This window comes from Thalassophryne amazonica, chromosome 1, assembly GCF_902500255.1.
Source record: "Thalassophryne amazonica chromosome 1, fThaAma1.1, whole genome shotgun sequence".
Classification (NCBI taxonomy): Eukaryota; Metazoa; Chordata; class Actinopteri; order Batrachoidiformes; family Batrachoididae; genus Thalassophryne; species Thalassophryne amazonica.
In genome coordinates, this window is record NC_047103.1 from 3,617,173 (window position 1) to 3,631,129 (window position 13,957).

Genomic DNA, 13,957 nt, shown 5'->3' on the forward strand with positions numbered 1-13,957 from the left:
CTGTAAACTTGACGTCATGTGATTGGTTGTATGGAGGCCAGTGCCCGCCAAAATAAGGGCAGGAAGACAGAAAATCAAAATAAAAGCCTTGGCAGTTAAAATGTTTGATGTGTAAGATTTTTATTTGAAAAGGCAAAATTGTTAAGAAAAAAAAAAATCTTTGTTGAGATGAAAAATAAATGACCACCAGCAAGTTGTTTCTTTTCAGTCAATATTTGGACTCTGAAGGATCTATAATTTGAAGAAATCAAATTTGCAGAAATCACATTTTTTGATGATGTGCAACATCCAAATTAAACTATCTCAAATTTATTTTACAGTCACGTCATTTCTGTTTGTTCATTTCTATCTGTTTATTTTTTAACTTGACATTGAAATTGTCTCATTCATTTGCTCTTCAAACTAATACACTTGTCTTTGGAACGTCCCCGCCCCCTGGACACCGCTTCTGTAAGTTTGAACAAATAAACATTTTATAATAATTAAGCAAGCAAAAAAATTAATTCAATTTAAAAACATTTCTTTTTTATGTCACTGTGCTTTTCTGGTTTTGTTAGTGGATGTGGACTCACTCGCTGTCTCCACCCACGCTGCTCGCTGGATGACTCTGTAAACAATCTGCTTGCATGCTTCGACCTCCGTTTCCACGCAAGAGAACCTCCCACTGTCACGGTTACCCTCCACATTCACCATCGAAGCAGCATCGTGCTCCTTCACACACACCTGTGGGTTTATTTAATGTGCTGGTGCCGTGCGCCGTCACATCCACCACACTACAGGTCAGAGCCCAGTCCCACAGGAGGACAACTGGTCCAACCCCAACTCTCCAAAGTCAGTGGCCAATCTGCAGCAGCCAGGAGACACGTGGGCATGTCCTTGACCGGAAGAAACGTGGGCATGTGCTGGCCTTCTCCAGGCGCTGGGTTCCTCAACATAGAGACATCATGTCCAGAGAAATACCACATGGACAAACTCTGGTAACTGATGTTTCCTCACCAAGGAGAACTGGTTCAAACTGGATTAAGACAAGCTACATGTCAGAGTAACTGGTTTTAAAGTGTAATGAAGGTGCTCCAAACGTGTTCAAGTGGATTAGGACTTTACTTAAAACCAGCGTTGCTGTACTTTGGTCTTGGTACCTCCCTCCAAAGACTCTGTCTTGACTCAATCTCAACTACTCCAACATCTCAAAGTTTGGCCTTGGAGTGGGTGAGATGGAGTCAAGACAGAGTCTTTGGGGGTACCAAGACCAAAGCTGGACTCGAGTACAACAACATTCCTAAGACATTTGTGGAATCATCATCAATCTGAGTCTCACAAAAAAACTGTTCATTTGAAACAAAGTCATTCCAGCGCAGAGGTCTCGAACTGCTTCTAGAAAGAGCGGAGAGGGTGCAGGGAAGCAGTGGGTGGATGCAAAGAAACCCTGAACCCTCTCAGCCCTTCCTGGAAGCAGTTTGGGACCTCTGTTCCAGCGGGATCCAAAGATCTCCCAGAGGGACCTGGTACCAAAGACATCCAGGCGTCACATCACTCGTTACAGTCCAAGTCCGTATGACAAGAAGCACCAGGACCCTAAATACTGGGACCATCGTTCTCCTGCAAAGATATAGTGCCGCCAAACACCAAACCCAGAACACCAAACAAACCTCTTTGACACCGTCTAAACCCATACATAAAACATAAAAAAAACCAAAAAAAAAACAAAGTGCATCAAACACGGACCCCAGACAACTCAGAAGATGGTGGGTAAAGTCCTCCTGAGGTCCGCCACAAGGACAGGAAACAGCCTCATGTCTCAGTGAAACAGGGGACAGAGTTCAGTTCAGTGAGCTTTGTGTTGTTCTAGAGGAAGAACCACAAAAAGCTTCATGATCCAAGCTTCCTTTCTGCAGGAGCAATATGAGCGTTCTAGGCCACAGCGGGAATGAAGTATTGCAGAGACACTTCTTCATGCAGCAGGATCAGGTGGACCATCCTCTGATGGACAAGATCTAAGAGGACGACAGGACACGTTCACCGAACAGGCAACAAGGTCCATAAATACTGGGACAATCAATCAAATGTGACTTAACACACAGGTGTCCTGGATGGTGGAGGACTTACTGCACATGGCCTTGGTGGGGTTGACCTGCTGTCCCATGAGGAACTGCTGCAGCTTCCTAATGTCCACCCTGGCCTGGGCCTTGGTCTCAGGGTCTTTGGTCTGAGAAGAACATGCATCCTGGCAGCCGTCGTCACCTGCAGCATGTTGGTGATAAAACACCAAACAGCTCAAACGGGCTCCACGTCTTCCTCCAAACGTGTTTCAGAATAAAACAGGACACTCTTATGGTTTTTACCCCACGGAGGGTTTCCCAGGTCTTTGAAGTGAGTGGTGACGGAAACCAGGTCGGTCTCAATCTTCAGCTTCATCTCTCCGTTTTGGTTCGCTTCAATTTCCTGACAAACACAAAATTATTCAACATCAGAAGGTCACACTTCTTCTGCCTCGTCTCAGTCGACCAGCAGGACATGGACATGTCCAAGGACATGGACATGTCCAAGGACATGGACATGTCGCGTGACCCTGAATTTGATCATCAAGGCAGCTACTCCTGATTATTTTGTTTTCACGGTGAATGTCTGGACTCAGTGTCTTGTGCTGAACAGTTCTGGGACTGTACCAGGAAGTTGGAAAGGTTCTTCATCCTGTCCACGATGTTCTTCATGGTCTTCAGAGGAGGCAGATAGACACTGACCTGCAACCAGACAACAGTCACCAGCTTTCACCGAAACCCTTAACAAAATATATTAATGCTTTAAAACATGGATGGCAGCCAAGGGGTCCGAAACAGAAGGTTCCAGGTTCCAGACCAGCCCTGTCCATTCTTGCCTCCTTTCAGGATCTGACGTGACTTACATCAAAGTCGGGCATGCTGGGCTCTTTGAACTCGTGCCAGAGCCTCCTGGGAATGACGTCTACTGGGATGTCGTGAGTGACAACTCGACTGACGTTGGACAGAGTCGGCTGGAAGGACGAGAACAGCGGAAACGTGTGAGGATACCAGTGAAACATCGCAGGAGTTCATCAAAACAAAGAAATAAATGATAAACTAGGACTGCAAGCAGTCATATACGGGCCCTCATGCCCGCGCCACCACCTTCCCAGGCCACTGCATTCCCTTGTAACCAGATGTGGGCAAGTGGGTACAGGGGCAGACACTCATCACACACTTCATGTTTCAAGCAAATCAGGCAATGCATGAAGGAGTTATGACAAGTTGATGTTTCATCCACTAGGGGGCGCTCAGAGCACAGCGGGGGCATGTGTGTTCAGGGGCTGACCCTCATCACACATGTGAAGTTTCAAGTCAATCAGACAACGCATGAAGGAGTTATCATGATTTGATGTTCCATGGCGAAGGGTCAAAATGGCAGCGCCATAGCGGCCACACCCTTCGACATAGAAAAAAGCTTTTGATAACTTTTGATCAGTATCGTCTCTGGATGATCTGAAAGAAATTTGAAGTGCATTGGACAAAATCCCTAGGAGGATTTCGCTCAAATACATCGTGTGGAAATCACGCCAAAATTACATAAAAATTCAAAATGGTCGACTTCCTGTTTGGAGTAGACCCATGGTGCAAGAGACCTTTTTGTACATCTATGCAAGTCAACATGTGTACCAATTTTCATCTCCCTACTCTAAATAAACCCTATGGGGAGGGGTTTCTGAAAATTGCAAGGGGGCACTATAGAGGAATTTTGCCCCGCCCATGGGGGACGCCCCTATCACCTGTAAGAGGTTGTCGTGCTTGACCTGTGTACCAATTTTCATGATGATATGACAAAATTAAAGCCATCAAAAGGAAGAACGTAATTTCATGGCGAAGCGTCGATATTCGGCACGCCACCACATGGACGCCGTTACTCGTAGCTTCACGGTGATCATCACGTATGTTCACCAACTTGTTCTGCATATTTCAGAAGTGGAATGAAGTTGATGGGGTTAACTATGTGACATCAGTACCTGTTAAAGTATAAATAGGACATTTCCTGTTGCCACCGGGGGGTGCTATGAGTTAGGAGGAAAGTTAATATATGGGGATGTTCAGGGCAGAGCCCTCATCATGCCCACCAAGTTTGAAGGTTCTACGATGAAGTACGTGGGTGGAAATAGCTGTTTGAAGTGAAATGGCGTGCTCCGAAATGTTCGCCAACGTTTGACGAACCCTAGCAGCCACGCCTTTTGACCTACAGAAATTCTTTTGATAACTTTTGATCAGCATGGGGTCATGACGATGTGTGCCAAATTTGAAGATGACTGGATAAATTCCCAGAGACGAGTTTGTTCAAATGTAAGTAGTGGAAATGGCCAAAAATGGCAAAAAATACCTCAAGATCGAAACTTAAAATCAAAATGGCCGACTTCCTGTTGACATTTCACCGTGACATTAAGAGACTGTTTTGTGCGTCCCAGCATGGTAAATATGTGTACCAAATTTCGTGAGGCTACGAAAAAAAAACAATGGAGAGGGTTCTTTGAAAATTTGTGGAAGGGGATTTTGACATTTTGCTGCAAACTTGTGCGACCACCAAAATATCGAATTTCGGATCTGGCCGGAAGACTTTGCAAAGTCTGGTGAGTTTTTGAGCATGGGAAAAGGCCGAAATTGGAGCTTGAAAACTGTGAAGAATAATAAATTAGAAATAAATAAATAATAATAAACAGCACAATTACAATTGGGTGCTTGTAGGACTTTGTCCTACTCAGGCCCTAATAAAGATACATGAAATAAGAGGTGTGCACGGTGACACGATCGACCCCACACACTGCTGGTTTCATTCATAATTAATACACCGAGCCTGTAATACCGGCTTCAGTCACAGGGGGCAATGTGACCGCTCAGTGAACAAGAGAGTACAAAGAAGAAAACCTGCATCCTCAGCTCAGGTTTGGAACGAGATGTAGTGTGTTGTACACGTCCCGAGGTGTTGCTCTACAAAGAATAAGTTAAAGGAGTCATTAAAATGTTGGACAATGTCCAAATACTTGTGGTCCAAACTGAAGTTAAAACACCAACTAACATTTTAATGAATGAATCAAGAGCCACAGATGGTTTAAAAACACGCTGACCTTAGCAATTAATCAGTCATGTTTTAATTACAAAATGCTCAATCATGAAGCAGTGAGCTCATTTTGACAGGTCAGGCAGGAGTGAACTGGTTCTGGGGAGTCGGGCAGAGGTGAGATAGTTCTGCGGAGTCGAGCAGAGGTGAGATAGTTCTGGGGAGTCGAGCAGAGGTGAGATAGTTCTGGGGAGTCAGGCAGAGGTGAGATAGTTCTGGGGAGTCGAGCAGAGGTGAGATAGTTCTGGGGAGTCGAGCAGAGGTGAGCTAGTTCTGCGGAGTCAGGCAGAGGTGAGCTAGTTCTGGGGAGTCAAACAGAGGTGAGCTAGTTCTGGGGAGTCGAGCAGAGGTGAGCTAGTTCTGGGGAGTAAGGCAGAGGTGAGTTAGTTCTGGGGAGTCAGGCAGAGGTGAGTTAGTTCTGGGGAGTCGGGCAGAGGTGAGCTAGTTCTGCGGAGTCAGGCAGAGGTGAGCTAGTTCTGGGGAGTCAAACAGAGGTGAGCTAGTTCTGGGGAGTCGAGCAGAGGTGAGCTAGTTCTGGGGAGTAAGGCAGAGGTGAGTTAGTTCTGGGGAGTCGGGCAGAGGTGAGCTAGTTCTGGGGAGTCAGGCAGAGGTAAGTTAGTTCTGGGGAGTCAGGCAGAGGTAAGTTAGTTCTGGGGAGTCGGGCAGAGGTGAGCTAGTTCTGGGGAGTCGGGCAGAGGTGAGTTAGTTCTGGGGAGTCGGGCAGAGGTGAGCTAGTTCTGGGGAGTCGGGCAGAGGTGAGTTAGTTCTGGGGAGTCGGGCAGAGGTGAGCTAGTTCTGGGGAGTCGGGCAGAGGTGAGCTAGTTCTGGGGAGTCGGGCAGAGGTGAGCTAGTTCTGGGGAGTCGAGCAGAGGTGAGCTAGTTCTGGGGAGTAAGGCAGAGGTGAGCTAGTTCTGGGGAGTCAAACAGAGGTGAGCTAGTTCTGGGGAGTCGAGCAGAGGTGAGCTAGTTCTGGGGAGTAAGGCAGAGGTGAGTTAGTTCTGCGGAGTCAGGCAGAGGTGAGCTAGTTCTGGGGAGTCAAACAGAGGTGAGCTAGTTCTGGGGAGTCGAGCAGAGGTGAGCTAGTTCTGGGGAGTAAGGCAGAGGTGAGTTAGTTCTGGGGAGTCAGGCAGAGGTGAGTTAGTTCTGGGGAGTCGGGCAGAGGTGAGCTAGTTCTGGGGAGTCAGGCAGAGGTAAGTTAGTTCTGGGGAGTCAGGCAGAGGTAAGTTAGTTCTGGGGAGTCGGGCAGAGGTGAGCTAGTTCTGGGGAGTCGGGCAGAGGTGAGTTAGTTCTGGGGAGTCGGGCAGAGGTGAGCTAGTTCTGGGGAGTCGGGCAGAGGTGAGTTAGTTCTGGGTAGTCGGGCAGAGGTGAGCTAGTTCTGGGGAGTCGGGCAGAGGTGAGCTAGGTCTGGGGAGTCGAGCAGAGGTGAGCTAGTTCTGCGGAGTCAGGCAGAGGTGAGCTAGTTCTGGGGAGTCAAACAGAGGTGAGCTAGTTCTGGGGAGTCAGGCAGAGGTGAGTTAGTTCTGGGGAGTCGGGCAGAGGTGAGCTAGTTCTGGGGAGTCGGGCAGAGGTGAGCTAGGTCTGGGGAGTCGGGCAGAGGTGAGCTGGTTTTGCAGGGGTGGGGAGTTGGAGAGAAATGAACTAGTTTTAGTGGGTTGAGTCATCAGGCTCACCAGCTCAGCAGCAACAGTCAAACAGGGACAATGTTTCTTGGTCAGTTTGATCTTGACCGCTTTGGCATTCTGGACCGTTTTCAGTGCTCTGGACAGGTTCTCTGGCGCCACCTCCAGGCAGATCTCATTGTCTTCAGTGGACACACCCTCCATCTGGTACTCATCGAAGACGTTGGCCTATAGAGGGACAGGTGAGCAGAACAACTGGGGATGAGATTAACTCATTAATTTAACCTGAGGTATGAAATTTATATTGAACCCGTTAAACCCGTTTAACTCTGATAACGAGTATTCATATTGACGATCAGCTCAGCGTTTCACGTAACAAGGACATGGTGCAATACATCGACATGTGACAGGAAACAGGGCCGGTCCTGAATGGGTTCTTTGTGTGACATACCTGTGACAGCTCGCACCACATGCCCACGCCGCCGTTCGCTACTTTACCCAACAGCACAAAGAACAGGTTGTCTGGAGTCAGACGCAGGACAGACATCTTGGTCAGTTTAGAGATGGTGGTGACCACGCCTGGTGAAACAAAGTCATTAAGGACCAAAGTCACTGTCCAAAACCGGCACATTCAGATGGACAGGTGAGGTCAAAGGTCTCAGTATGAGGCAGCGAGCGCTGAGGCAGAGATGACACCAGAAAAACAGGAAAAGGAACAAAGACTTTCACAATGGTCACTGATTTTAACATCATGCAGCAACATAAATGCAGTGTGTTTACCTGAACACTGACAGATTTAAAAAAAAATTAAAAAACAAAAAAAATTCCACATTGATGTTTTGAATTATTGATTCTTTTCTCCATCTAATCATCCACATTCTGATATTTAAGAAGCTGAAAACAGTTCATATTTATCTATATTATTCTGGACTCCAAACCTTAGGGTCAAAGGTCACCTGTGGCTGAAGACTCCCCAAGGACTGTTGGGGTGTTTATTCCATCTATTTCTATCTAATCCACTAGATGACGGATGCAGCCTTTGAGCTGTTGCCAGCAGCCGCCATCTTGCTTAGCATTATAAGCAAAGTGCGCATGCGTGGGTCAAACGGGTCAAAAATTCCAACTACCAAACTCACACCACTACCATTGAATTTTGTATATGGTAGCGTGTGAGGACTGTGAAAGTTAAGGCTTACAGGGATTGTTTTAAAGGATTTAAGTGACATACAATAACGACAGGTGCACACTGTGCTGTTTTCAAATGCTCGAACGGAATTTATAGGCTTGAAAGGTGGCTGAAAACACACGCTTGCAAAGCTCCACCGAGTCCACACAAAGACGGAAAGAAGAAATGTGGTTGTAAACCTCCGTTCATTCTACACAATTTCCCCACACAAACAAAAGATCCAGACGGACATAAAAGACGGACTAAAATAGTAAGTTTCTTGCACACATTTGTCAATATCCTGAAACTGTGCTGAATGATAATGTGGTTGATGGCACCGTCTTCATGCATCAGCTTATGACTGTAATGTCGTGCCATGAATGACGTGGTGCGTAATATTGACATGTTCTATAAACAAACCGCATGCATGCACATATTACTGTATGTCTGTCAACTTATCAAAACAAACGTGACACCAAAGAGGTTACATGTGAGACCCACCTTCATTGTAATCATTATGAAGCCGGTGGAGTAGCGATTTCTCATCCCTGCTTAGCAAATATTCTGCAATATCCACAGTTTCAGTCTCTGGACTTCGTCTTAACCATCCGTCAGTTGCCTTCAAGGGGTCAGAAATTTGTTTGTCTCCAACTATCAACAAGAACTGGTAAGCAGCACACGCAAAGCCGCCAGCTCTTCTTTCCATTTCTGTCCGCTGCCGTACACAGTCCTGGTTGTAACAGGCAATCAGCGGATCTTACAAAAATGCTTTAAATCATCAACTTTCCAGCGGTTGAAATGGTCCAAATCATAGCACTCCTCACTGCTTTCCGCTGTCTTTGAATGTGGATTGGTAGCCAAAAAATTTAGCATACCCATAATGCACTGCGCGGCCCAAGATGCGCACTTCACTTATTCTGCATCGTCAGTCATTAGATTATATAGAAATAGATTATTTGCTGACTTAAACTTGGGTTAAAGTGATCTGAAAATGCTGCTTTGTGCAGCGTTCGGGTCCAGCAACAAGCTGACAAAGGAGTATCAGCTGGTTAAATAAAAAATAAAAAATTGTGGAGTGTGTAAAGTGTGTGTTATATGTAATATTAATGATGTGGAGAAATGACTAAAATTGCTTAATAAAGGTTAGAACATGATTTATTTTTTGTGTCAATCTGTATTAGTAGTAGTCAATCTGTCGTCATGACTTCAGTTTTACTGCCTGAATCTTTTGTGGTGATAAATATCGCACCATTCTTTCACTTTCATAAGTCTCAATTTATCCCTTTTAATTAGCCTCAGGTTTTTTCTTCACATCAGGTTTTCATCCTCAGATATTCTGTCAGATTAAATTCATAGAATGTAAATGTTTCTTTCTCTCAGTTTGGTGGGTCACATGACCCTTGCTTTGATTTTGTATATTCTACTAATATAAGAATATACACAAATTAGATTAATTTCTCTATGATATGCTCCATATTCCAGTCTAGTGTTTTCAGATTTCTTTCAACTTGGTCCAGAAATGATTCTAACTTTCACCCTGACTGGTGCGGATGTTTCATTTTATTTATTTTATTTGATATTTTTGCGGAGAAGCACTGCGGAGAAGTGCTGCATAAAAGCGGAGCTGCTGGCGGGTTAAGACCCATCTTTAATATTAATATTTTAATATGATGTGAGCATGTGAAGCTCTTACTTTCACCCCTGTTTATTTCCCATCTTTAACTTAACTTCATAATGAAATTAATTAAGGATCAGACTAGTATCTGGTGTCGTGGCAGACACACAGTGTGTTTGACAAACTGATGGTATCATTTTCGATCTGGACTGGGACAAACAAATTCATTCAGTCCATTATACAAACAGTCTGATCCTCTTCTGTATTTGTTTTGTCAAATAGTAGCTGCACAAATGTCGGACTGAGTTTGAATGAATGTAACAGCACAGTTACAGCACGGAAAATGCAGATTTATACTGTAACATTGACTGTGTCCATCGATTTCGATTTATGTCTGATTATTAGACGCTAACCAAGATGGCAGCGCTCTGGTGCCAGCAAACGAGCGGATCAGCCCTGTCCTCCATCTAGGGAGTAAATAGAAATTGATGGTCGATTCCCATGATGCTTCACTGCAACAGAAGGTTGAACTATTTTAATCCGTAGATCAGGATCACGTTTCAAGGACATCAGATTTTGGTGGTTCCGGTTCAGTTTTCAGGTTTAGTGTTTACAATTGGAGGGTTTGGGTTCAGGTTTGATGGACTTTGTCTTGGTTCATGTGAATTCGCCTTCTGCTAGTTTGTGGGTTTTTTTTTTGTTGTTTTTATTTACATTTTCTGCACTTTATCTTGTACTTTCTCCTTATGTTATTTCAAACTTTCTTCTTTTATTCCCGTGTGTTCTCAGATTTTCTTCTACGTCTTTAACCGGACTTTGAATTTTCTGTTTACTTCTTTAAAGATTTTTTATTATTATTATTATTTATTTTTTTTAGATTTTCAGCAGTTTGACGTTTTTCTAAAAGTCCAGAGCCAAAACTGGATATAAACGATCAAATGTTTGAGATTTTCGAGATGAGTAAGAATCATTAAAATGTGATAAAATATTAAAAACAGAAATAAATAGTGGATTTTTAATACACATTTTTCTCATCATAAACAAACTTACGGCTGAAATGATTCAAACAGGCGACGTCGATTATTTTACCCCGAAACTTCATTTTATCTCCAAACAGAAGAAAAAATATAAAAAATAAACTTTATGTAAAAAGGATAAACATAAAATTGATGCTTTGGCGTCGAAACTGAAGTCTTTTTTGAAGCCGACTCTCGCTTCGGTCCGTCCGGATAAAAAGTCCGACAGAAACAACCACAACCTCTCACTGCAGCTGCTGCCCTCTAGTGGACTTCTTCTTCTTGGTTGTCGGCAGGCTAGGCATGTCCAGTGCATTGCTGCCCCCCTCAGGTCATTAGACACAGAACACCTATTAAACGTCATCGGGACAGAGACAGCACTCCGATATTTTTCAATATAAGCCACAAGGTTTTAAAAAACAAAACACCAAATTCGCTCTCTCCTTGGGGAGGCTCCATCCCAGAGTAATGTCCTCAAGGAAAAGGTACTACGTATAACCCTAATCTGCCAAACCACTAAACATGACCCTTCTTCTTTATTGTTTATTTGATGAGGACAATGCACATTAATGAACACTCTGTACATTTTCATGCCTTCATGTAAATATGCCAGATTTAGCTAAAAGCTACTTTCCATCTGTAGTCCTCAGACACACAACAACAAACAATTACAATAAAAAAATTGAAACAAAACATGAGATTATGTTCAATACATCTCACCTGGGTTGACAGGTTTGATTGTTTTTGAGCCATTTTTTTAAGCTCATTTTTAAAAGCACTCAGGGTGGGACTGTCTCGTATCCTTGTTGGAAGGATGTTCCAGTTTGTACAACCCTTCACAGAGATAGTGTTACATCACAGTATACAAACACAGTAACTGTTTACTATCCATCCATCTATCTTCTTCTTCTTCTTCTCGTGTGTGCGTTCCCAGGTCTGCTGGGGGCTTCAGTTCTGAGGGGGGGAGCAGCATATTAGTGTTTCAGCTTTTCCTCGATCCGTGTAAGAGCTTTTGCAGTTTCTCTTAATTTGGTTGTATCTTCTTCAAAGATATCCTCCGTTGTTACTTTCGGGCATTCGTGCCTGTTGACTTGCTGGCATTCCTCTAGTATATGTTTTTGAGTTTCCTCCTCAGCATTGCAGAACCTACAGGATACATTGGCATATTTATTCCTATAGTTGCATTTTACTGCCAGCATTCTTGTTCTTGCCATCATGATGCTATGTGCTTCAATCCTGTTTAGTTTGTCCAGGTAGGGTTTCCTTTTTCCTACTTCCAACATTTTTACGTTTTCAGTGTAATGTTTTACCTTTGATTTGATCAATCAATCAATCAATCAATTTTATTTATATAGCGCCAAATCACAACAAACAGTTGCCCCAAGGCGCTTTATATTGTAAGGCAAGAACATACAATAATTACAGAAAACCCCAACTGTCAAAACGACCCCCTGTGAGCAAGCACTTGGCTACAGTGGGAAGGAAAAACTCCCTTTTAACAGGAAGAAACCTCCAGCAGAACCAGGCTCAGGGAGGGGCAGTCTTCTGCTGGGACTGGTTGGGGCTGAGGGAGAGAACCAGGAAAAAGACATGCTGTGGAGGGGAGCAGAGATCAATCACTAATGATTAAATGCAGAGTGGTGCATACAGAGCAAAAAGAGAAAGAAACACTCAGTGCATCATGGGAACCCCCCAGCAGTCTAAGTCTATAGCAGCATAACTAAGGGATGGTTCAGGGTCACCTGATCCAGCCCTAACTATAAGCTTTAGCAAAAAGGAAAGTTTTAAGCCTAATCTTAAAAGTAGAGAGGGTGTCTGTCTCCCTGATCTGAATTGGGAGCTGGTTCCACAGGAGAGGAGCCTGAAAGCTGAAGGCTCTGCCTCCCATTCTACTCTTACAAACCCTAGGAACTACAAGTAAGCCTGCAGTCTGAGAGCGAAGCGCTCTATTGGGGTGATATGGTACTACGAGGTCCCTAAGATAAGATGGGACCTGATTATTCAAACCTTATAAGTAAGAAGAAGAATTTTAAATTCTATTCTAGAATTAACAGGAAGCCAATGAAGAGAGGCCAATATGGGTGAGATATGCTCTCTCCTTCTAGTCCCCGTCAGTACTCTAGCTGCAGCATTTTGAATTAACTGAAGGCTTTTTAGGGAACTTTTAGGACAACCTGATAATAATGAATTACAATAGTCCAGCCTAGAGGAAATAAATGCATGAATTAGTTTTTCAGCATCACTCTGAGACAAGACCTTTCTAATTTTAGAGATATTGTGTAAATGCAAAAAAGCAGTCCTACATATTTGTTTAATATGCGCTTTGAATGACATATCCTGATCAAAAATGACTCCAAGATTTCTCACAGTATTGCTAGAGGTCAGGGTAATGCCATCCAGAGTAAGGATCTGGTTAGACACCATGCTTCTAAGATTTGTGGGGCCAAGTACAATAACTTCAGTTTTTTCAGACATTTGATCTCTCCTTGTTCTTTGATATTCTTCTTTAGCTGTTCGCCTACGTATCTATAACTTATTAAATAATAATTATTACAATGCAAAATAAATGGGTTTATTTTTGCACGTTAACAATTACAATATACGGAACAGATAAGCTGTTAATTGCCTGTTTTGAAGGTAAAATCTGTGCAATTATTGCTGTCAATTCAACACTATGGTTTTCTTTTTACAGTTTTTTTATGTTGTCATTTTGCAGGATTTCCATGTTAGACTTTTTTTTACCATGTTGTATCACTGGTTAGATCTGATTTTTACTCATCCTCATTGCTGGAACTTAATGAATGAGTTTGAATGAGTTTGAAGATTTTATAAAACTTGTATTTTTATTTTTTCACTTGTATTTTTATTTTTTCATCTATGATCTGTTAATATACTTACATGTACACCATCCATCCATCCATTTTCTTCCGCTTTATCCGGAGTCGGGTCGCGGGGGCAGCAGCTCAAGCAAAGCCACCCAGACCTCCCGATCCACACACACCTCCCCCAGCTCCTCCGGTGGAACCCCAAGGCGTTCCCAAGCCAGTTGAGAGACTGTAGTCCCTCCAGCATGTCCTGGGTCTTCCCCGGGGCCTCCTCCCGATTGCACGTGCCCGGAACACCTCTCCAGCGAGGCGTCCAGGGGGCATCCGGAAAAGATGCCCGAGCCACCTCAACTGGCTCCTTTCAACATGGAGGAGCAGCGGCTCGACTCCGAGCTCCTCCCGAGTGACTGAGCTCCTCACCCTATCTCTAAGGGAGCGCCCAGCCACCTTGCGGAGGAAACTCATCTCGGCCGCTTGTACTTGCGATCTCGTTCTTTCTGTCATGAGCCAAATCTCATGACCATAGGTGAGGATCGGAACGTACATCAATCGGTAAATCGAGAGCTTTGCCCCCCTACTCAGCTCTCTCTTCACCACAACGTTCC

The 13,957-nt window shown here is 44.0% G+C and overlaps 1 protein-coding gene across 2 annotated transcripts; it reads right to left on the bottom strand.

Annotated features, from left to right (window-relative positions):
- Positions 1-1,908: 1,908 nt before the first annotated feature.
- Positions 1,909-10,752, bottom strand: hus1 (HUS1 checkpoint clamp component). 2 transcript variants are annotated; one of them, XM_034184825.1, is made up of 8 exons: positions 10,562-10,752; positions 7,183-7,310; positions 6,858-6,959; positions 2,903-3,010; positions 2,667-2,741; positions 2,343-2,442; positions 2,107-2,241; positions 1,909-1,994 (listed from the first exon to the last, which is right to left on the bottom strand). In XM_034184825.1, exons 1-8 carry the CDS (start codon positions 10,611-10,613, stop codon positions 1,912-1,914), a joined length of 783 nt encoding a protein of 260 aa, XP_034040716.1. In that variant the 5' UTR covers positions 10,614-10,752; the 3' UTR covers positions 1,909-1,911. The 2 variants fall into 2 exon arrangements, with proteins under 2 accessions (XP_034040716.1, XP_034040648.1); XM_034184757.1 differs by having other exon boundaries at positions 6,783-6,959.
- Positions 10,753-13,957: the final 3,205 nt, after the last annotated feature.

Bases quoted from the DNA above. Each gene is read 5' to 3' on its own strand.
- hus1 (XM_034184757.1), bottom strand. From the start codon at position 10,613: ATGAAGTTTCGGGGTAAAATAATCGACGTCGCCTGTTTGAATCATTTC. The intron at 7,311-10,561 runs GTAAGTTTGTTT...TTGTTTCACCAG, and splicing joins CTGTTTGAATCATTTCAGCC to GCGTGGTCACCACCATCTCT. The intron at 6,960-7,182 runs GTATGTCACACA...GTCCCTCTATAG, and splicing joins TGTGGTGCGAGCTGTCACAG to GCCAACGTCTTCGATGAGTA.